The following is a 23,031-nucleotide window of genomic DNA, read 5'->3' as shown; positions in this document are numbered from 1 at the left end:
TACTGTTCTCAGTACCAAGTCTCTTTGGTGGTTTTTCTTTGTAAAAACCACCGACACACAGGACACAAATGGTGCATGTTTGCAGTTTGATGGGAATAATCAGAATAAGAACTACATTGTAAGCACAGACAGACTCATGGGTCCACAGACAAAAAAAGAGCTCAAACTTCAATAGAAATTCCAAGGGAAAAGGCATCATCACTGAACACACACACTGAATGAAATGATCTACAGTTTTATGAACTCTTGGTGGGTCTGTTGTATCTTAGTAAACATAGTAGGTTGGAATAGTTTATGTAGCTTCATTCATGGTTGTAAACTCTTGTTTATGCAGTTTTATTGATGCCTGTTCATTTCATGATACTCCATTCACAGAGGACATGACCTAACTGAACAATTGCCTCACTGTGACTGTCCACACTGCACTCAAACTAAAAGTCAGAATCTTAGATTTGACTCTGCTTGTCTGGTTGTATTTCATTCTTCCTGGCCGCCAGAGGCAGTGCTTAACACTGAATGTTATCTGTCTCGTGCAGATCGAGTATGTAATGCCAACAAAGTCACATGTGACGTGGGACGACGTGGCGTATATAAGCCCTCGTCATCATGAAAAATTATATTATCTACTTGCGGCAGGTGATACACGGATGCAGGTTGATTTTCAGTGAGACAATAGCCGGTGACTTTTCGCAAGGAGCCCTGCAACCGCATGGTTGGAGCTACAGTTTTTCATCCTCCAAGGGACTAGACAGTCACGGCTGCTGTCTGACTCTTCAGCTGTTGTGACTGGTGCTTTCGCTAGTCTGCTGCGGGTAGGATAACGACAGGTGTCTTTTCTTCTGACTCTGAAGAAGAGCTGAGTGTAGCAAGGTAAGTGTAGCAGCCTCCCTTTGTTAAATTCTTAGCTTTTATTGTCTCTCTCTATTTATTTCTCTCCCATAACCCTAACATGGTTTTCAGGTCTCCTTTGTAGTTTATTGTCGCTGGGCTAGGTGCTTGCCCTTGCTGTCTTTTTCCGTTATTGTGCATGACTTCTCAGTTGCAATTTTTTTCTGAACAAGTGCTTTCGTTCATTACAGCAAGTGCCTCCTTGGTTTGGTGAAGAGAGCGACTGCTCCACAGTAAGTGGTTTCAGCTTGTGGGATTTTTTTTGTTGTTGTGATTGCTGTGGAGGTAATAAATGAGTTATTCACTCCCTGTTGGTTAGTCACTTGTGTTATTAGTCTAGCAGGGTGCTGCCAGTCAGTTAGTCTGTCTTGTTGCTGAGGGAGATGTTTTGCTTTGAGTGGGGGCACCCACCATATTTTTTAGGATAGAAGCAGGTTGTGTTTTTCCTGTTACTGAGAAAATGTTTTCACTCCTGGTTAACCAGTTCTTTTTACTCTTACCCCATCAGGTTGGGATGAGGATGCCTTGTCTATGAGGGCTACCTGTACCCAGTTCTGTGAGGACAGGCCTGGCTTCCGACCAGCGGTCAGGAAGTGAGTGCAGGGTGGACTTAACGGCTGCCTCAGCGTCGGTTAAGCCAGTGGTTGGGGCACTGGTGCACTTAGGCTTGGATGAGGCCCCGACGGCAGGTGCCCCAGGTAGTGCAAGTGCAGTTAGGCGGGTCCCACCACAGGCTATGTTTGCTGTGCACCCCTCTCAGCCTTGCATTGAGGAGCTTCACAAATAATGGCCAGACCGCTAATCTCTTTATCACCACACCTCTGATGTCAGGGCCTTTGCTTTCATGCAGGAGGCCAGCACTTATGGCCTGGGTCAGATGCCAGCTGTGGAGCTGCTTATTGCCCCCTTGATTGTGTCACTCGATGAAGTCTTGCAACCTGAGGCTCGCTGTCCCAGGCCCCAGTGTTATTATTATTATATATCACATTATGGATGACTTTTTATGGAAGTGCTATGATACTGCGGCACACATGGGCTGTGTTGGGAACTCTCTTTCCCACCTGATGTTGGAGCACCAACATTGCCATTCATAGAGCCCTGCTGCCAGCATGACTAAAAGATGTAAACATTTTTTCTTTTCATATTGCCTTCTATTATGTTTGAAGAAAGCAGATTCCAGCTCAAAGTGTAAAGTGTATTAAGTAATTTTTGATAATTTGTGTGATAATTTACAGAACACAACATATGTATATTTCAGATGATGCAACCCCGTTGAATGATTATTCTTGTCTCCGTCAGCTGGAGTACCTATCTGTCTCAACAGATTTACTCTTGTGACTTAAAGTATGTTTCTTAATTTCTCCATCAGCAGAACAGACAGTATTAGTCAGTATTATCTCATACTGCATGTGTTTGCTGACAGTCTGAGTTCTCTTAAGTGATGAAATACTGTAGAATAATACATACTGAAAACAGTGCTAACATCAACTCAAATGTCTTCATACAGAAATGTCTCTGTGACAAATGGGAGACATGCAACTCTGCTACTGTAGAGTGTAGTTAACAGGGTTGAAAGTTGTTTATTGTGAAATCACCTTCAAGATCACAGCTAACATATTTTTGCAATAAGTAAACCAACTCATATAAGGTCATATAAGTTAGCGATAAAAATTTTAGACCATAAGATTGAAGTTCATTAAAGCAAATGTGGATATTTGTTTTGGTTATATTAATATGTAAATGTTACTCCAGTAACTCAGTACTGTTGGACAAATAAATACAGTCATGTGCAATATTATGTAATAATATTATTCTGTATTTCTGCGACAAAATAAAAGATAAAGAATATAAAATTATATGGTTCACATTTAGGGCCATACCTATGTCTCATTGCATCTCTAACCCTAAAGTATAAAAAAGTGCTTTAAAAACAAAAAGTTCATCCCTGTAATAACAAGCCCTCAGTGCATGCAAGTAACAATTAAAAGCCCAATTTTGTCCTTGTGCAGTCTGCACATCACTGGTACAATCACACTTCAGACTGCACAGGAAACACTCATGACAGGATCCCTTAATAAAAACGGGGCGCTTCCTCTCTTCAATCGCCAGCAGCTGCTCGTTGGGAGCAGCAGACAGATGTGAGTTTCCCAAAGTTTACCATTGGGTGGCACTGTGTCAGACATCAGACCTTTTGTGGAGGTACTGGCCTCAGAGCCTAGTGGACAAAAAAGATGCATTAATTCACAAACCATCAAGCTACAATAATCAATATTCTAATATGAACAATGGATCAAATGACTGTATGTGATGTGAAAGAGGTTACTTGTAGCAGAGGTCACTTGAACCTACAGATAATTATCACCCGACTGCAGTTCCCCTTTAGTTCTTTGGAGCTCTTTAGCGTTTTTTAGCTAATTGTTTTGATTTTATGGCCCAAAATCGACTGTTTTGGTTCAGTGTCACTTGTTCCACTCTCACAAGTGTTGTTTCCGACAGCAGCAGGCAGCTGTTTTCTGAGAAAAAGCCCCTAAAAACTAATCATATGCTACTATCCCGGCAAACTACAGACAGACAAAGTTAGTGAGTATCTGGTGAATATAGTGAAGCATTTAACAGATTAAGAGCCATATTGAATATTGGCTTTAGATTCATCAGGTGTCCAAAAACACAACTTCAAATGAACACTAATTTTGCTCCCTGTCTGCTGGATGTGTAAAATAACTGTTTGCTGGTGGTGGTGAAAGAAGTATTCAGATCCTTAACTCAAGTAAAAGTACCAATGTAGCCATATAAAAATACTCCATTACAAGTAAAACTCCTGCATGAAAATCCTACTTATGTAAAAGTATGAGCAGCAAAATGTACTTGTAGTATTGCAGTAAAAGTAGTGGTTTGGTCCCTCTGACTGATATATTATTATATATGACATCATTAGATTATTAATAGTGAAGCATCAGTGTTAGAGCAGCATGTTACTGTTGTAGCTGCTGGAGGTGGAGCTAGTTTACACTACTTTATATACAGTTAGCTAGTTTGATGTGAGAAGTTTAGAGGGAAAAATCACTATTTGGTGGAGCTGTTAACAACTCATAGACATGTGAAATGTGACCCCGACTACACACTGCTTTTTATAAGACATCAAAAGCCAAAAAGGTTGGAAACCACTTGTTTCATCTTTAACAATGTGTTGTATTTTAAAAGCTTGTTATTTTATAATAATATATATATATAATATTTCCCTTTGAAATGTAGTGGAGTGGAAGTATAAAGTAGCAACACATGGAAATACTCAAGTAAAGTACAAGCACCTCAAAACTGTAAGTACAGTACTTGAGTAAATGTACTTTAACACTCCAAAAGGATGAAATCATTATCTTGTCTGCACTCTTCTTCTGAGGCATTAATAGTGGTTATGAAGACATGGAGATGGGCATCATTGCAGTTTACATTTTCTTCTTGCGCTGTAATTTGTTCAGACTTTGTTTGCACGCCTAAACTACCACAATTGTAGTTTTTGTGGATGCACACTAAGATCAAAATTTTCAGGTATCCCAATGCTGGATCTGAACAGCATAGTTCTCACCAGATCAAACAGTTTATATCTAAGAAGTACACAAGAATCACATCAAAGTTGTGGGTTTTAAAACTGTCAGAAGCCTACAAACTGTGTGTAATGTGGCAGGTTAACACTTCAGTTACCTGACGAGCAGCTATGTAGTTCTGGCTCGGGGGTTTTGGTCTGTTCCCTGCCGGAGGTGGTGGAGGTGGGGCTCCTTTGGGTTTTGGCCTTCGAACCTAAAATTATCATTAATTTTATCAGTGATAATTGAATTGTAAGATGATATATCCCAACTCATAATACAATACATTCCAACTCATTACCTGTGTCACTGGCATGGGTTGGCTGGGAACTGGAGCTTTGTCAAGGCGGTAAGCAGAGTTTTCTGCTGCTGGCTGATACCTTTGGGTGTGTGCACTGTTATAGAAATAGAGCAAAGATGAGTGTTCAGTAACATCGCCAGACCATGACCTGCAAGAGGGATGATGCTTATTTACTTACGTTGGCAACTTGGGACTCTGTTGTTTTTTCCAAAAGAACCCCAAAACACCAGCAATGACACCCAGAAGCACCAGCACTGTCATTGCGATGGCAGCAGCCGCTCCTGCAGAAATAGTTTAAATATCAATTTCATCTGCACCTTAATAATACAGTGATTCAAATTCCATATTAGGTACGCTGAAGGTACATATTTATTATACTGTGCTTGCTGATGCATGACTGTAAGTACCAGGAGAAAGAGAACTGAAAGCTTCATCCTGTGAATCGCAGTAAGGAGGAATCCAACCAGGCTCACACTGACACTCACTTCTGTGATTGCAGACCTGAAGAACACAAAGGACATTGTTTTTTTTTCAAAATTATAATATTTCAGTATTTTTAGGGACCGAGCCCAAAAGACAGAGGACTACTGTAAAACAGTAGTCCCTGCCTAAGGGCGAGGACCCTATTGTTTTTCGTGTGTTTGTTTGTTGTTTGTTTCTTTATTATTACGCCACTTAAACCCTAAATTTGACCCCCTAAACATGCTCAAAAACTCACCAAATTTGGCACGCACATCAGGTCTGGTGAAAAATTTGATCAAATTTAAATATTAACCCCCAAAGTGCCAAAATGTGCTCTCTAGCGCCACCTATGTAACTAATATGGCCGCCATGGCCCGTAGGAATGTCGTAGAGAGATCAAACCAAAACTCAATTATTCGTCACATCAAGACGTACAAATTGTACACTGACACCCCTGACCTAAATCTAACAGGAAACCCGCAATTAGCCTTTCAATATAAGACTTTGCCCCAATTTTGGCCCCCAAACAAACGCTATCTCTTCCGAAGGCGTTAATAGTATCAGCTTCAAACCTAAATACATGACTTATGACACTGTGCTGAAAAAAAGTTGTTAAAAACTTTGTAATAACTCGAACGGTTTGGGTTTTATAAGCCCTCAGAGTTGCAGTGCCACATCACCCTTACAATGTAAACCAATGGGGAAGCATGAACTTTGTGTCAAACAGAGGCTTCTGACGTCTCAACTGTAAGTCTGACCACTTTCAAACCTGTATCAATGGATTCACCACAAAATTTCCTACTAAAATATGATTTTTAATGTAAGATTTGGCCAAAGTCATGGGATTTATGAGGATATTTCACCAGAAGTGTTCTCTAAAATCCTCCTCTCCAACTGCTCCTGGTGATGTCACTCCCTCAGTGCTGTGAAACATTCCGCAATACACACTCATTATAAAATCACAGGAGGAGCAAGAAAAGACTTTAAAAGTCAAACTCTAACATCTCAAAAACAGTAAAAGATAGAAAAAACATGTAAATTCCAGATTTGTAGGTCAAAATCTTGTGACTCATTTAAAGTTCAAATGAAGTCTGTATCTAAAACTATGTGGAAGCATTAAATGTTCAAAAAGGTGTGGGTTCGCTCACACTCTCCATTCAAATATATGTGAGTATTTTTCTGTGTCCAGCTGCAGTTACTTATTGTCTCTACACACCTGACAGTATACATGTCAATCAATATTTCAAAATAAAAGCACACCACACTTGTAAGAAATATCCCTCATTTTTAAAAAGCAAAATGATCTGATCCCGACGGGCCAAAATGCGAGGTCCCGACCAACGCTGCTTGCAGCTTTAATTTTCACATGTTGTTCCTCTTGCACTCAGTATGTTTTGTTTAATGAGACTATGCAGCAGGTCCACAAGATTCACTCGTGTATAGTTTCTGCATTTAGTGATGGTGATGTAAGACTGAGTGAGCAGTGTTTGTATGTAGTCTACTTACAGCATGGCCGGGGCATTTTGCTGAACAGTTTGTGTTTTTGTAAGCTGTCTGTAGATCCACACACTCATTCTGGCTACACACCTTTAAAAAAGAAAAGATTTTCAAACAGGTGAACATGATGAACACAAACACTGAATAATGTAACATAGAGGAAACTAATGCAGCCTGCTACCTTTCCGTCCCCACATTTAGTCCCAGTATCCACTTGGCCGTAGTCACTGGTGTTGTCTTCAAAGAAAGGTGCCTTGCAGTTACCGACCCTGACCATGGTCCCATAGTTTGGGTTTGCATTGCCGTTCTCGCAGTAGAGCTTCCCACAATACACATCTCTGCAAAAGGAAAGACAGGATCAACATGTGTTCATGTTCACTTCAGAGTCAATATTCTAACACAGATATTTTACTTCACTTGATATTGCATATTAAGGTGATGAACTACTACAGTAAGAATACTAATAAGGCCCTGCAGAATAACTACCCCACTGTATGTTTTGCTCAGACTCACTTTCCCTGGCAGGGACGTTTGCAGAAGGCATAGTATTTTCCTTCGGTGTTCTTTTGGTAGCAGCGAGGACGGGCCTCTATAGCACCTGATGACAGAAATAGATTACATCTTTTTTAATAACAACTTAAATGACTGTTTTTGTGGTATCCCATTAAACTGTTATGTATTTCCTTTAGCACAGTAGTGTAATGTTAAATGACATACTGGAAAGATTACTTAGCCCAGTACAAAGAAACATACATATAAGCACAGGACACTCACTTGATCCGTACAGCTTGATGCACTGGTTTGGACACTGGCCGTTGTAGCAGTATCCCAGGCCTTCATCACACGGGAGGCCGTTTACAGCAAAGACGTCCTCAGGGCAGGTGGCCCTATTCCCATCACAGTACTCTGCCAGATCACATTCATCCTGCTTCCTCCGGCACTCCCTGGATCGAGGTAGGATCTGTGGGGAGGTGGGAGGTGAGGGCCAATTGATCAAATTACATGTCATGATGTAGGTTACTTTTTTGTCCATGTAAAGTTTGTAATGCTCCATTTTTCAATGCCGTATGCAAACTGTAAATCTGAGTTTAAGTCGACTATCTACAAGCATGATTTGTGACATCACAACTAGTTTGGAGCCAATCATGGTCCAGTGCACACACACTGAGAATGGACTTCTCAGTAAAGTGAAAAATATTGGCATATTCATAGATCCTGAATTTTGCAATGAGGTAGAAGCAGTAGATCTCTTTTTAAGGATGTTTTTTTTTTGCTGGAGCAGTAAAAGTTCAAATATTTGTAATATGTCAAACATCCACTAGAGGGCTGTATCACATTAAATGATCGCTTCACAATAGTCAGTAAAGGCGGATTTCATGGAAAGAAATCAACATTTGAAAAAAGGGTAATAAAAGGTAACAGACAGCAGGTAGAACAGCATCTATTAATTCATATTTACTCACCTTACAGTTCTCACAGCACTCGCCTTCAGTGCACTGTGAACCCTCCTTCAGGGTGCAGGTGGTGGCATTGCAGCACGGGTTGTTGCACTCCTATGAAGACAACATAGAAACTGATTAGGTTGTTATTAATCCCTCCCTTTCTTGTGCTGTTGACACTTGGTAGACACATTGGCAGAATTTGATGTTACTTGACAATCTCTTAGGACTTAAACTTGTTTCTATTCTCTTAAAATAATTAAATTCTAATAAGTATTCTTGTGGTATTTGCTTTTAATTATCTGGAGAAAGTGTCAGACATCTGTACATCTGTACAAAACCATAAAATGCATTTATCCTGTAAAGTATGTAGAGTCCTGCAGTGTATGTCTTATAAATAACTTAATATTTGATTGATTGCTTTTCTTGGAAGGGCAGCAAACTTTCCTGCGTGGTGCAGGTGTCTGGTGTAAATAGCAAGCTGCAAACAACAACACCCACCTCACATCCCCAGTTTGAGCTTGTGGTTTGTGCATCTGCTGAATACCAGCAGTGGCAAAGTTAAGGACAATTGGCAAGTTTGAACAAATTCACAGCTCTGCATCATCTTCACCAGAATGTACTTCTCTATGAAAAATACAAGTTGTTTTACTGCCTTGCTCTATATTACAAGTGATATCTAGGTGGAGTACAACACTGTCATAGACTTTTGAATTAATTTTGAAGCCCCAAATCAAGGTTTGTAAACTTGTGATGTCCACTGTAAATACTTTAGTTACCAAGAACTGAATGTTAGTTCACATAATGTTCAACATTAATATACTGCCATGAGTAGAAAGATAGACTCTGAATTTTCTAGAAATGTGTTAGTGCATGTCTGACAGCTCCATTCTCTTAATGCCAAAAAAGCAAACTAAAAGATTCAGGATCAGACAAAGAAAACAAGATGTTGACGCTTATTCAAACAATAGCCTCAATAGACACATCCTGACTTGAACACAGACAAAGTTTCAAAAATTAGCACCAAGGAAGCAAATTTAGAGTAAGCTTCAAGAGCTTTTTATATTGCTACAATAAGACCTCTGATACTACCTGAACAACCTCTGCATGTTATGTAAGGGATGATGTACAGCGAGTGGTTCATTATTGTGAAATGCATCCTGCATCACCCTGTCAGGGTTCATTTCAAAATAATGACCGCTTGCTGCATTGTCGCTTACACAATACTGAAGGGCAGGAGCAAAGCTTATTGATAACTGACAAACCTTTGGGAGAGTAAATATTTGTGGAGAGTAGAACAGGGAGAATAGCTGCATAAACTAAAACCTCTTTCAGCTTCTTACTTTCAATTTTATGTAAATTCTATGTAAATCACATTATTTTGAAAGTTTCCAAATTCAATGAAACTTTGCAAGGCAACTTCCCCATGTTTGTTCCTTATTCAGCATAACTTTTCACAATATAATGTTAGTGATGCATGCAAGAAAAAAAAGTCCTTAAAAGGAATCAATGGAATAATACAAAGTCAAGTCAAAGTCAAATGAGTTCATTTACCTCCACAGTTCCACAGTCGCACTGCTCTCCTCTCTCCACAAAACCGTTCCCACAGACTGAAGGAGCCACCAGACTCAGGTAGTCTGGTTTGTCCAGTAGGCAGCTGGAGCTGCGGCTCATCAGGTATTTTTCATAGTTGTTGCTGCTGCAGCTACTGAAAGAGCGAGGGATGTTCCAGCTGGGGAAAAACATACATTCTCCTTGTCAACTTTGAACAACGAGACAGAGGTGGGACCGTGAATGCCATGATGTCTTGTCTGCCTCCTTTAGCTGTCAATCAAAGCTTCCCAGAAAATAGTTATAACTTTGGGTTTGACAAGTATATGTCAAACAATGGTCAGGTAAAAGCAAGAGAGCAATTTTTTCTAGAGAATTCCTGGTGATTTTTTGAACATCACTGCTCTTTGGCCTGACCCCATCTGAAGCTTATGATATATTAAAACTCTGTCATTACATATTTCTAAAAATAGAGATTGAGTCTCTGCAATGACTTGTCTTACCTGAGGGCTGCAGCCATGATGCAGCTATCCCCAGAACAAGCACAGGCGCTGGAATCATCATGTTCCATGCCCAGGTTATGGCCCATCTCATGGGCCAGTGTCGCTCCCACTGCAATGGCCCGATCATTGTGATCCTGAGAGGTAACCAATCACGAGTTTAATGAGTGGAACCCTATAAATTATACTTAATGAAGAGGGAGGGGGTCGGGGGGTATTATCAGTGATTTACGTGCTTTTAAAACAAGCATGCACTGTGGTTTCCTTGCTAATACATGATAAGAATATATTTGTTTCCTCAATCTGCTTTGTTTCCCGATATTGTAACCACAGTAATGTTTTTTCAGGTTTCTTTGGATTTTCGGGTTTCCCCTATTTCCATGACAGTGTCTAGACGTGTGCAACACTACATGAGAAGAGTTTCAGAGGCGCCATGTGAAAAGAAGTGACACTTCCTCTTTAAAGTGCAGTGCTCATTCAAAACATGCCTGTTTGGAAGGGGCTCATTGATTGGCCTCCCACTACTACTTATACGCATAGAAATATGAATACAGTTGGTGTGAGGTGTGAATGAGTATATACACCTACAACATGAAAGAAACTAACATTCTATTATACACAGATGATATAAATAATAAGTACTCTAATGGCAAATAAATGTTAATTTCTCATTTCAAGTAGCCTAAAATAAGGGCTGCATTTAAAAATAATGTGAATCCTAAAATAAAGTGGATCAAACATATTGGTGATGATCATCATGGTGACGCTAGATGAAAAGTATGGAGATCACCATGCCAAGAGCCACGACACTACCATGGCTAAAAATAATAATGGCTGCTAAATATTATGCCCAGTCAAGAGTATGATGTACAAGATACATGGCATCCAAATAACAGATGGAACAAGTCTTCTTCTTGTCTCCCTGGACCAGCTTACCTGTACCACCCCAACAGATTGACCTGAGCACAGAGACCCAACGAAGGCCAGTCCCACAGTTGCTCCTTCAAAGTCAATAGCACTGAAAGACAAGGAATGAAAGGACAAGAAACCCTTTGAATATGAATTGTGAGAAAACCATATCTCTCTCTCTCTCTCAGAGAGGCTTGATTTGGGTATGAAATGACCGGCCACATAAAAATGAAACCGGCTCTACAGGGTTTGGTTCAGTGTCAAACTTTAACCTGTTCCACAATGACCAATATGGTTTGTGGTTGGAAAGACAGTTTCTTGTGACGATGACGTACACTTATGATTCAGGGTGTCAGCTCTGGTAAGCCAAAAGCACTTTCAAATACATGTTTGTTCGTCTTATCAAGGCCAACCGAGGCCATCGAACCACACTGGCTTTTCCCCTTGTTTGACCTTCACTTCACATGATTCTCTGTACAAGCATGATATGTAAACTTAAAATAAATATAAATATGTAAACTTTTAGGATACGCAACAGAGCTCAAGCTTCCTGCTATTTAAAGAGCCTGACATCATGCCAACTATTTGTCACCAGAGCCACAACACAGTGTAAATTAGTTAGTATGTAAGTAGTTAGTTGGTAGTATGCAAATCTTTTTCTGTGCAACACATTTAGTACATGAAACATTAGAGACATCTTGAGACTTTTTGGTTGTACTTAGAAATGCTCTTCAGACCTGATGAGCTGTGCGTTGTCATGCTTTTTCCTTTTGACCAGGTCAGAGTTCCTCCACTCCATGAAAGCATCAAGGTTGGCCCTAGCTGGGGGAGTCACAGAGATCAAGTCACCATTGGACCAGATCTCCAGCCCCACCAGTGCAATAAAAGTCCTCATGGGTTTGTAAACCTGCGAACAATACCAGCATGAGATCACCAGTAAGGCAGTATCTATGCATGTTCATTTTGTTCAAACACAGAGACCAAGTTATCTGAAAACCTTTAGGTTTATTGCTTGAAAATAACAATAACAATAATGACACCTAAATTGCAGCTGAATACGTTTCATTTATGCCTAAAAATTTGCAGAGAATTAGCAACAGAACTGACTCACCATGTTGACAAAGTTGACAACTTCGAAAATCCTTTTTCTCACCTCTGTCTGATCTCGCCCCATTTTCACATACTGTAACACCATGTCATCATGTTAGAGTATGGTCACATCCTGTTTCTCAGCAGTTGAATCATTATGAAATATCCACATGATGTATGATGATACACTGACTTTGACCAAGATAACAATATGTTATTCTAATCAGACCCAGTCCAAATAGTCAAGAAATTGAGAGCATTTTGTGCTTGCAATGCCACGCAGGTGAGATTTGCTAACATCACGTGGTCAAGTCAGGTCATGTGTTTCACAGAGTACAAAAACATTTGCAGCAAACTTTTTCCTGTTTTCCAACACTTTCTGGCATTCATAGTAAATTTCCATGTTGCTACATCTTACCTCACGGTTATCAGCAACAAGGTAGAGCTCGAGGTATTTCTGTCGTTGGACAATAGATATACCCTGAAAGACAAAAAAATAAAGTTGATTAGATAATGCACTCCTTCAGCTTTAAAATGGCCAGATTTGTCTTTTCAGACTACTGAATGATGTGTTATTTTTCTGATGTATTTGTTAATGTCACATTTAGGGTGTACATGTCGGCTATTGGGGTGTCATGGAAGTGATGGGGTTATACCGCCGATCTGGAGCGACTGCGGCTTGTTGGTGGTTCGAAGTCGGTGCTCCAGGAGGTGTTGGTGACACCGCACACTGCAGGTGTGGAACTCTGGTTACCGAATGTCATTATTGCATGATCCCCCTCATCATCACCAGACAGGGGCTCAATCAGGTACCTCTGGGCAGCCGTTCTGAAATAACCCCTAAACCAAGATCATGCCAGTCAGACTAGTTCTACAGACATTGCTTTGAGGTAGAAGCCCATTGATGAGCCAAAAGACAGACCTTTTTCTTCTTTTGAACAGGTAAGATATCTTACAAACACACAGTGTACGGAAAATATGGAACTCAAAATATGAATACAGTAGACTTGCTAGCTAGCGTATTGTATCTTGTAGCAATAGGCTAGGATGGTAAGTTTGAAGTTGGAATGTCAGCTATGCTGCTCAGCCCAGCTCTACAGAGCATTTTAGTATCTGTTAGGACACTGCTCTCATTAGCGTAACGTCCTGTGAGTTACACTAACAGTTACCTGCGCGGCACTGAAGATCAGACAAGGTTACTGACTAGCTGGTGAATATCGTGGAGCATTTATCAGCTATAAAAATGTATTTATAAATTATGAGCAACGCAGAGCTAAAAGGAGAATGAATATTGGTCTTATGTGTACTTGTGCTTATGTACAGGTGTACAGAAGCATGAGTCCATGTTGTTCCATATCTTCTGGATGTGTATAATAACGGCTTGCTAACAACTTCAACTTAAATGGTGATTATAGGTCAGTGTTGTGCCTCTGCAGTAGCTTAGCACAGTATTAGCTTGAGCCTCAATACAGACTGAAAAACAGTTTCCTCCCTTGAGGTTTAATTCAATCAATAGGCTTATCTTCAGGTTATCTTCATTAATTCTGTTTGTAATGTGAGTAGGTATTATTACGAGTTACCGTATTTTCTCTAATAGTTAAAAGCCGGGTCTCCAATAATGGCCGGGGGTGTGGTCGACAAGAACAAATAAAGGCCGGCCCCAAATACAGGCCGGGGAGGGAAAAAACAAGGATGGATTGAGGCTGTATTCAGACCAAATCAGGTGTTGTTGCGCACCACTGCAGGGGTGTGCGGAGGGGTGCGGGAGGGGTGTGGGTGTTTTTATTTGTGCTCTAGAAAGTAACTGCTGTGAAACAACTGAATATTTTTTTTTATTGATCTGATTCACTGCTTTCTTACCAGCTCCATCTCTTCATTCACTCTCTAGCCCCTCTCCCTTTTAATTTTATTAATAGTATAATGCAGTAATAAAAAATTAACAGAGCAAACGGAAGCAGATCAGAAAACAGGGAGGCTTTGTACTAAAATGTGAGCAAATATACTTATCAAATAGAGGGAATTAGGAATAAAAGCCTCTCTCTAATATAAGCCTGCTTCCAATAAAGGCCTGGTACCCTCTGCAGTTGAGGTAAATAAAGACCCCGGCCACTATTGAGAAAATACGGTATGAAATTTAAAGTTGAGGACAGGATGGTTCGAGAGCTCACCTGAGTCCATCACAAGTGCTGATGCTAACTGATGATTTGTTGTCATTCACAATCCTGCCATGATAGTAGCAGTGATCCTGGAAAGACATGAGGATGTTATGACTGTATAATCAAATAGGAAATTCCAATCTATCCTAATCCAGTGTATATTTCTAGCATTCATTTTCATATGATTGTTCAACAGTTAGGTAAATATTCATGGAACATGGTCTTTGTCACATCCCAGCAGTATATGTGGAACTGAAAGTTGACTACAAATGCAAATACTTACAATGTCATTTGGAGTTGTGGTGATTTGAGTTCCGTCCTCTCGATAGGAAGTCTCAGTGTAGTCTTTGGTGAGTAATTCACTGATGATGAAAAGGTGTAAAAATGAATGTACATCATGCCATGCCATGAAATGTTGAGTTGGTTTTCAATGTGTCCAATGCTTTAAATAAAAACCAATGATGTGAAAACCACACGTTTTGTAAGAACGAACAAGAAAAGTAAAGCCAGGGAGTTGCACTGAAACATTGCTTTCAACACTGGCTACACCTCTTAACATGTTTAGACTTGCTTTTTCTCAGGCATCAGGAAGTTTAGTGAACCAGCAACAGTGCAACTATTCATGTCTCTTTTGAGAGACAGTGTCTACTCTTCATGCTCAAGAGATTAATATTCAAGTAATCCTTTAATACTGGATTACCTTGAAAGTTGGTTATCTTACCATTATGTATATCTTTTATTCCTGGTACTTTACAGAAGTGTGCCTTGAGGGAAGAAAGAACTTACTTATTTTTTTCTAGTTGCATTTCAATGTCTTTTCCTCCCACCGTCATTGCATACTTAATAGTCTCTGGCCTGAGGTGCTGCGGAGACAGATTTAACATTGTGCTTTTAGTAATTCATTCTTTTATTCATTTTATGTTTCCCATAACCAATGTCAACCATAACTTGATTCTGCAGTGTAAGCAAAATCAGCACAAACTTTGCTACATTCAAATGTAGTAAACAATATAACTGTTGGAGAAACATGGTACCTCTGCATGTCTTTTTCTGACTGTGTGAAGTCTGACAGGGCGAACCACCTCATAGTCCTTCACCTCATCAGCCTCAGGACCATGGCTTTCTGTGGAGATACAACACACATCATATTGCTTTGTGAAAAGGAAGAATGTGCTCATTTGACGTTATAGTGTTATAAACAAGAAGTAGTCAAAGTTCTAGCTGCATTGTTTTTTTTTTATTTTGGATATTTTACAAAAAGCCCTTTTCCAGTTTTTCATTTGTTTATTTTTTAGATATTCATATACATATGCACAAAAAGAACAATTTAAAACAGCGGTGCTTGTGGGCCTTAATTTAGTCTTTGAGTAAACTTCTAGTCATCTATCGTCACCTCCAGAAGGAATATATACATCCATATACACACATGTCTGTGTTATATACTACTACACACATACATACATATCTGTATTCACCCAAGTGCCCAAACACAGCATACAACATGTACATACACACTCTTCTACTTCACTTCGTCAACAATAGGTATATTTTTCATAGTCAACTCAGCTAGGCTAGCAGTTTCCCTGTGTCCAATCTTTGCACCAACTAAGCCATGCTAATAAGGTTCGCCCACCTGTCTGTGTACCATCATTTTTTCTAAACTAAACAACAAAACACAGAGTTTGTCACTTCCTTCCAAACATCATGATTTTGTGGTCATGGTTAAAAGAAGAACTAGTCGTTAGGCTACTACTACCGTACTACTAAGGTTAGGGAAAGATTGTAATTGGTAAAACAAATCAACATGACGCATGTCAAAATCCCATGATTTGTTGGCCCACCCAGAGCTGCTCCCAACAAGCTCTTGCAGTGCAATAACAACAGCATGCTGCAACTGCTGGCGCTTGAGGTCCTTGTCTGGTAAATGTAACCACAGGTTGTATTTGGGCAGCAAATGTGGTTGATTTTCTTGTGAGGACAGTCTCCTCTGTATTTGAGCTGGAAATTAACAGCAGACAAGTGCATTTGTCCATTAAGTTACCCATAGACATTTATTTTCAACTTCAAAAGACTATGTTAAAGGAATAGTTCGATATTTTGGAAAATACGCTTATTCACCTTCTTGCTGAGAGTTAAATGACAGTATCAATACCACTCTCATGTCTGCCGCCTTTGATATTCTTATCAGTAGGAACACAAAAGGTTTACTGAGCAGGGAAATGTGTATGACTTTATATTATACACAGTGCATACTGTATTTTGTTTGTATGATTTTAGTTTATATTGTGTTTGCTATATTGAAAGTGTTATCTCACAGTACCAGTGAGATGAAACCAGAGAATGAGGTAGGAAACAAAACATACATTTTTTTGCTCTCTGTTAATTTTGTCAGTTCCTATTTTACCATCTTTATACAGACAGACAGTGTGCGGGTGTCCTTTCCTCTTTATAGTACCATCTTTTATCAGAAATTGCGACTGATACATTAGAAAGAGTATCACAATGTCAGTTGCAAGGGAGTTTGAGCAACGCTTTCAGATTTTTGGTGAACTGGAGAAAGACTTTTTGCTCGCCATTCACCGTGAATGCCTCTGATCTGCTCGTCAACATCCAACTTGAAATAATAGACATGCAGTGTGACTCAGATTTGAAGGGGAAATTTGCTGCAGCTGGCTTGGACACATTTTATCAGTATCTATTGCCAGGTTACCCCAACTTGACAGCTCTTGCTGCAAAAGTGTTGTGCATTTTTGGAACCACATATCTTTGTGAGCAGGTTTTCTCTGCAATGAGCATCAATAAAACAAAGCTGCGCTCAAGGCTCACGCACAAGCACTCGAATAACATCCTGAAATTGGCTGCCACTCAGGATGTGACACCTGTGAAAGCTAAAAGATCCCAGGTTTCAGGAGCAAAATAAACAATAGATGACCCCACTTAAAATGCTGCATGAGACACTGCATCCTGATATAGTTCTGTGAAAATGATTGTCTTCTGTGGAAATTTAAAGAAAATGAACAGTGTGTGATAATATCAGTCACTTCAGTTCATAAGTTTGGTTGGTTGAAATTGTTCATGCATTGCACAGCTTTTATTTTTCTATCAATTAATAGTGTAGCCTACAAGGTAGGGAGTAACTCAACCTTCTTGAATAGTTTCTACCTCAGTTTGTATGGTTTGTTCAGTTAGCACAGGATTAATATGTGGAAATGACAAATGAGGTATTTGATACATAGAAGAGTTGTTTTATTTATTTATTTTTATTTATTTAGTATTTTGTTCAATCCCAGATAGGCTGTGACTTAAAGTTGAATGGCTTTGTAAATACACTGAGACAAAGTCTAAGTTCCAATCACTGAGGCATTGTGTTCTTAAAATTGCACCAATTTTTTCCTCAGAATTTTCAACTAAGTGTTTTGTCAAGAGGATTATTTGTGATGTGTACATTTTCAGAATGTGCTTGTTCTATTTTGGACCAAAGTAAAACAAAGAAAACAATCTGAAGTTCTCGTTATTTTTAAGTTATTATGCCATGATTTACCGGTCCGGCACACTTGGGAATAAATTTTCTTCCATGTGGCCCCTGAGCTAAAATGAGTTTGACACCCCTACTCTATATTACGATACTTTCAGTAACTGAAACTGAAGTTACATGTGGTTATGGTTTTTAAATCATGATGAACAGACGTGTCCATTTAATTTACAATACAATTTGTTAGATCTAATCGGATCTAGTGGTTCAGAACACTTCTTACTTTATACGCAGGAACAGAAACCTACATGACACTCTAAACACAAATGAAAGTACTTATGTAAAGTACTAAAGTACTTATTTTGAATAAATTAGAGAGGATAAACTTAGGCTTTAGTTATTAATTAACCATTGCACAGTGGAGGTAACAGTATCCAGCGACTTACCTGAAGGCTTGAGTGAGGCATATAGGATGAGGGCCCACAGTAGGAGTGCATGCGTCATTATCCAAGTGCAGACAGTCACTGTAACAGAGCAGATCAGTGCTCTGATCAGGCTTTATGCTTTCTATCTGCATACTGTCTTGCTGCAAGACAGTATGTCCCCCCCACCACTTCCTTATTGTCGACAGATTTACACCATGCTCACAAGCGGCCTGAATACACCCTTACTTATCTCCAGGAATGCAGGCAGAAAACTGTGGTGTTGTGGTTACATCTTAACTGATAGTCTCCTACATACAAGCATACTGTTCAGGATTTATCAGCAGTATTTTAGAGAAGGAGATAATATACATTTATTGACAGAAGTTTAAATGTTCCTACCTTTTCACTTGATTTAATTTGTCCTACTCTACCTTACTTTTTCGTAAATGACATAAATCAGCAGTTTGACTCATCCTGTGTTGTAACTAACTTACTCAATAATTTCCCTACACATCACATGTTGCACTTCCGTCACAACATCATAAGTTTCACAACCTTTGTCAAATAAGGACACTAAAATTGATGCGGTTTTGATGCTCCGTCCCTGCTGCTCTGTCCCTCACCCACTGAACACATGCTTGGAGTCACAGCAGAGACAATGTGTCAGAAGACAATAAGGCCAATGTGCATGCTCCTTCAGCGGCAGACCGGGACAATTCAGGACACGAGGTCTCCATAGGGGTCAGTGTTTGTGGCTCAGTAGGTGGAGCATGTTGCTCGCCCTGTCAGAGTTTAAGCAGCACTGTGTGATAACTTAATATTAATCAAATCTGTCCTACCTTTGATAGAGTACAACACTGATTTAACCAACAGTCAGTTCATGTGAATAATTTTTTTACTGTTCTCAGTACCAAGTCTCTTTGGTGGTTTTTCTTTGTAAAAACCACCGACACACAGGACGCAAATGGTGCATGTTTGCAGTTTGATGGGAATAATCAGAATAAGAACTACATTGTAAGCACAGACAGACTCATGGGTCCACAGACAAAAAAAGAGCTCAAACTTCAATAGAAATTCCAAGGGAACAGAAGAACAACAATCATCAGCAACAGCAACAGCCAGAGAAGGACACCAACAGGACTGTGAAGGACCGCGAAGGCTCGGCCCAGAACCCAGGGTTTCCTGTGAGATGAGAAAGCACAGAAAACTCTGGGAAAGAAGCCAAGGGCAGCCTGATAATAAGGAATTGCAATAATCCAGCCTAGAAGTAACAAATGTGTGAACTAGTTTTTCTGCATCTTTTTGGGACAGGATGTGCCTGATTTTTGTGATATTACGTAAGTGAAAAAAGGCAGTCCTTGAGATTTGATTTATGTGGGAGTTAAAGGACATATCCTGATCAAAGATAACTCCCAGATTCCTTACGGTGGTGCTGGAGGCCAGGGTAATGCCATCCAGAGTAGCTATATCATTAGATAATGTGTTTCTAAGGTGTTTAGGGCCAAGCACAATAACTTCAGTTTTATCTGAGTTTAGTAGCAGAAAATTGCAGGTCATCCAGGTCTTTATGTCCTTAAGGCATGCTTGGAGTCTAGTTAACTGATTGGTTTCATCAGGCTTCATTGATAAATATAATTGGGTATCATCTGCATAGCAATGGAAATTTATGGAGTGTTTCCTAATAATATTACTTGTCAGACTCAGGGAAGCAGGAGTGGACCCAAACGCAGAGGCCGGAATGCAGATATGATGAAAAAACTCTCCTTTAATTGTGGATGGTCATGAACAGGCAAACAGAGCAGAACAGAACTAGCAGATGAAACAACACAAAACGATCCAACAAGGACTGAACAGAAAACCAGAACTTAAAAAGAAACTGAACTAACAAGGAGATGAGGTGCAGGTGGGGAGATGGGTGGAGAACTCAAGAAAGGGGAGTGACCATACAGGGAGCTGATTGGCTGAGGACACACAGGGAGCGGGGCAGGGCTGACGAGGCAAAACACAGGGCAGGTGTGGGGAAAAACAGAGCAGGGCAGGACTAACGAGTCCAAATGCAGGGCAGGTGTGGAGGAGCACATGAACACACAAGGGAAACAGAACAAAAACCCAGAAAACAAACTCAATGCCATCTACACTAACCCATCCAAAACCAACCACAAACACAAACCCAAGCACACAACCCAACAAACCAATGACGCAGTCCTCCAAAACCCACCACCCAAACCATACAAGAAAACCCCCATGAACCGAAGGACCAAACAGAAGTGCAAAACCAGGAGACCCCAAAGAACACAACACAAGAGCAAAAAACACCCAAAGTCCAGGCAAGATGTGACAATTACCTAAAGGAAGCATATACAAGGTGAATAGAATTGGTCCAAGTACAGAACCTTGTGGAACCTTCACGGAGGATTCATCATTAACATGTACAAACTGAAATCAGTCTGATAAATAGGATTTAAACCAGCTTAATGCAGTTCCTTTAATGCCAATTAAATGTTCCAGTCTCTGCAAAAGGATTTGATGGTCAATTGTGTCGAATGCGGCACTAAGATCTAAAGTATAGAGACAAATCCTTTGTCCGATGCAGTCAGGAGGTCATTTGTGACTTTCACCAGTGCTGTCTCTGTGCTATGATGCCTCTAAATCCTGACTGAAAATCCTCAAATAAACTATTGTTATGTAGAGTCACATAACTGATTAGAGACTGTTTTCTCAAGGATCTTAGAGAGAAATGGAAGGTTAGATATAGGTCTATAATTGGCTAAAACACCTGAATCAAGAGTAGGCTTCTTAAGAAGAGGTTTAATTACAGCTACTTTAAAGGACTGTGGTACATAGCCTGTTACTAAAGACAGATTGATCATATCTAGTAAAGAAGTGCTAACTAAGGGTAAGACTTCCTTAAGCAGCCTAGTTGGGATGGGGTCTAAGAGACAGGTGGATGGTTGATTATTCAGTATTATCTCATACTGCATGTGTTTGCTGACAGTCTGAGTTCTCTTAAGTGATGAAATACTGTAGAATAATACGAACTGAAAACAGTGCTAACATCAACTCTGTCTTCATACAGAAATGTCTCTGTGACAAATGGGAGACATGCAACTCTGCTACTGTAGAGTGTAGTTAACAGGGTTATAGTGAAAGTTGTCCATTGTGAAATCACCTTCAAGATCACAGCTAACATATTTTTGCAATAAGTAAAGCAACTCATATAAGGTCATATAGGTTAATAAAGTCAGCCAATGCTAAACATATTTTCAAAATATGACAATTAAAAGGCAAGACTTACTTTTCTTTTGACCTGTTAAAGTGTCCTGAATATGCACTGTCTTGATTGTCACTGTTAATTGGGGTTTCCTCTTCCTGCAGCAGGGTCAGGTGAGTAGGTGTCAGTCAAAGACACCCACAGTGTCACCAGCCCAGCCAACATCATCCATTTCAGTCCAACCTGCACCACCTAATGGCAAGAAAAGCAATATCAGCAGTATATGGCTTTGCACTGTTCATATAGTTTGTAGGATCTTTATATAAAGCTGCTGCATTTTTAACACTGCAGGGAATGAGTACAGTTTTAGTCTTGTTACAGAGAGAGAAAGAGGTTTTGTATTTTATACTTTAAACCTGCAAAATCTTCAAAAAATCTGCATTTTATCAGGATTTCGGGGCTCCATGGTTATGTGCACTGTGCCTGATGGGTAAAAGCAACAGCATACTCAAACAATTTAAAAACGTCAAAAAGTCGACAGCTGCGTTTTTCCCTGGTGTTTGGAGCTTTGTCTTCTGAGCTTATTGGGGGTGTAACTTAAATAAATTGGACTAGGCCCTATTACTAATTCCATTGATCATATAACTTCATTTATTCCATATTGACACCATTAAACAGTGACACCCAAAGGATCAGAGAGTCTGTCAAACAATATTTTTATTAGTTAACAGTGGCATTTCCTGTATTATTTGTGGCATAATATGTATTTTCTCATAATATTCTGTTAAATTTGTGTGGAAAAGTGCTAAAGAAGTCCAAAATGATGTGTGATGCATGCAAAAATCTGATCACACCTTTATCAGGCTGCATTATTTGTAAGCAGGTGTATAATCTATATTTGTCTGGTGTGGCTACAGCTGCATGAATAAACAGACATAATATTCTACTCAGTTCAACAATTGTTCTTCCTTATTCACCCCCCTGTGATATATCAGAGGCTATCCACCCTTTATAAGATGAACTACAATGATTTGGATCTTTTGATTTCTATAAGAAAAAAAATGGGGCAAGACCATATGGATTTGCAATCTGCCCCGTTTTAACGTCCTACTCACAAAAGATTTTGCACTAATGATATGACGCTGCAAACACGCCCATAAAATTTTGCAGCTGAGTGTAATTCGCCCTTGGTTTGCATCTGATTGAGTAAGCGGAGCGGTTTCCAGTGTTTCAGGCTTTTGTCCACATTTCAGCACACAAAGTGATGAAAACTGCAGAGAGCAAAAAGCCTCAAATTGCGTGCCATTAATTAACAGAAAGAAGACAGAAAAGACTGTGTGCATTTAACAGCAGATGGGTCAGGATCTGACGGTAATTAATGTTCTGTGTTCCGCTACATATCGACACAGATTCAGGTTTATGTGGTGGAATTATGTGTAACAGAGCAGCTGTTATTTTAATATTTAAACCCGAGATAAACCCCCAAACCCCATTTGACCTCCCCCCATGTCTGACTGCAGATCAGAAAAAAAAAAAAAAATTCTGTCAAT

The 23,031-nt window shown here is 39.7% G+C and overlaps 1 protein-coding gene and 1 long non-coding RNA gene across 3 annotated transcripts; one reads left to right on the top strand and one right to left on the bottom strand.

The window, feature by feature from the left end:
* Positions 1 to 426: 426 nt before the first annotated feature.
* Positions 427 to 2,371, top strand: LOC137191593 (uncharacterized). Its single transcript, XR_010930417.1, has 3 exons — positions 427 to 870; positions 1,080 to 1,121; positions 1,397 to 2,371. It is a non-coding gene; the product is annotated as an uncharacterized lncRNA (long non-coding RNA).
* Positions 2,372 to 2,443: 72 nt separating this feature from the next.
* LOC137191587 (zinc metalloproteinase-disintegrin-like VLAIP-A) lies at positions 2,444 to 21,665 on the bottom strand. 2 transcript variants are annotated; one of them, XM_067601797.1, is made up of 23 exons: positions 21,566 to 21,665; positions 18,292 to 18,369; positions 15,408 to 15,496; positions 15,160 to 15,236; positions 14,657 to 14,735; positions 14,386 to 14,462; positions 12,874 to 13,057; positions 12,636 to 12,698; positions 12,240 to 12,311; positions 11,866 to 12,035; positions 11,156 to 11,237; positions 10,223 to 10,356; positions 9,723 to 9,900; positions 8,193 to 8,282; positions 7,504 to 7,690; positions 7,243 to 7,327; positions 6,911 to 7,067; positions 6,739 to 6,819; positions 5,178 to 5,271; positions 4,949 to 5,051; positions 4,771 to 4,864; positions 4,588 to 4,683; positions 2,444 to 3,103 (listed from the first exon to the last, which is right to left on the bottom strand). In XM_067601797.1, coding segments are annotated over exons 1-23 (2,304 nt in total). In that variant the 5' UTR covers positions 21,567 to 21,665; the 3' UTR covers positions 2,444 to 3,070. The 2 variants fall into 2 exon arrangements, with proteins under 2 accessions (XP_067457898.1, XP_067457909.1); XM_067601808.1 differs by lacking the exon at positions 21,566 to 21,665 and adding an exon at positions 18,670 to 18,753.
* Between the last annotated feature and the right edge of the window lie 1,366 nt (positions 21,666 to 23,031).

The sequence above is a fragment of the Thunnus thynnus genome, chromosome 2 (assembly GCF_963924715.1).
Source record: "Thunnus thynnus chromosome 2, fThuThy2.1, whole genome shotgun sequence".
Classification (NCBI taxonomy): Eukaryota; Metazoa; Chordata; class Actinopteri; order Scombriformes; family Scombridae; genus Thunnus; species Thunnus thynnus.
This window is presented reverse-complemented; position numbering and strand designations above follow the sequence as displayed.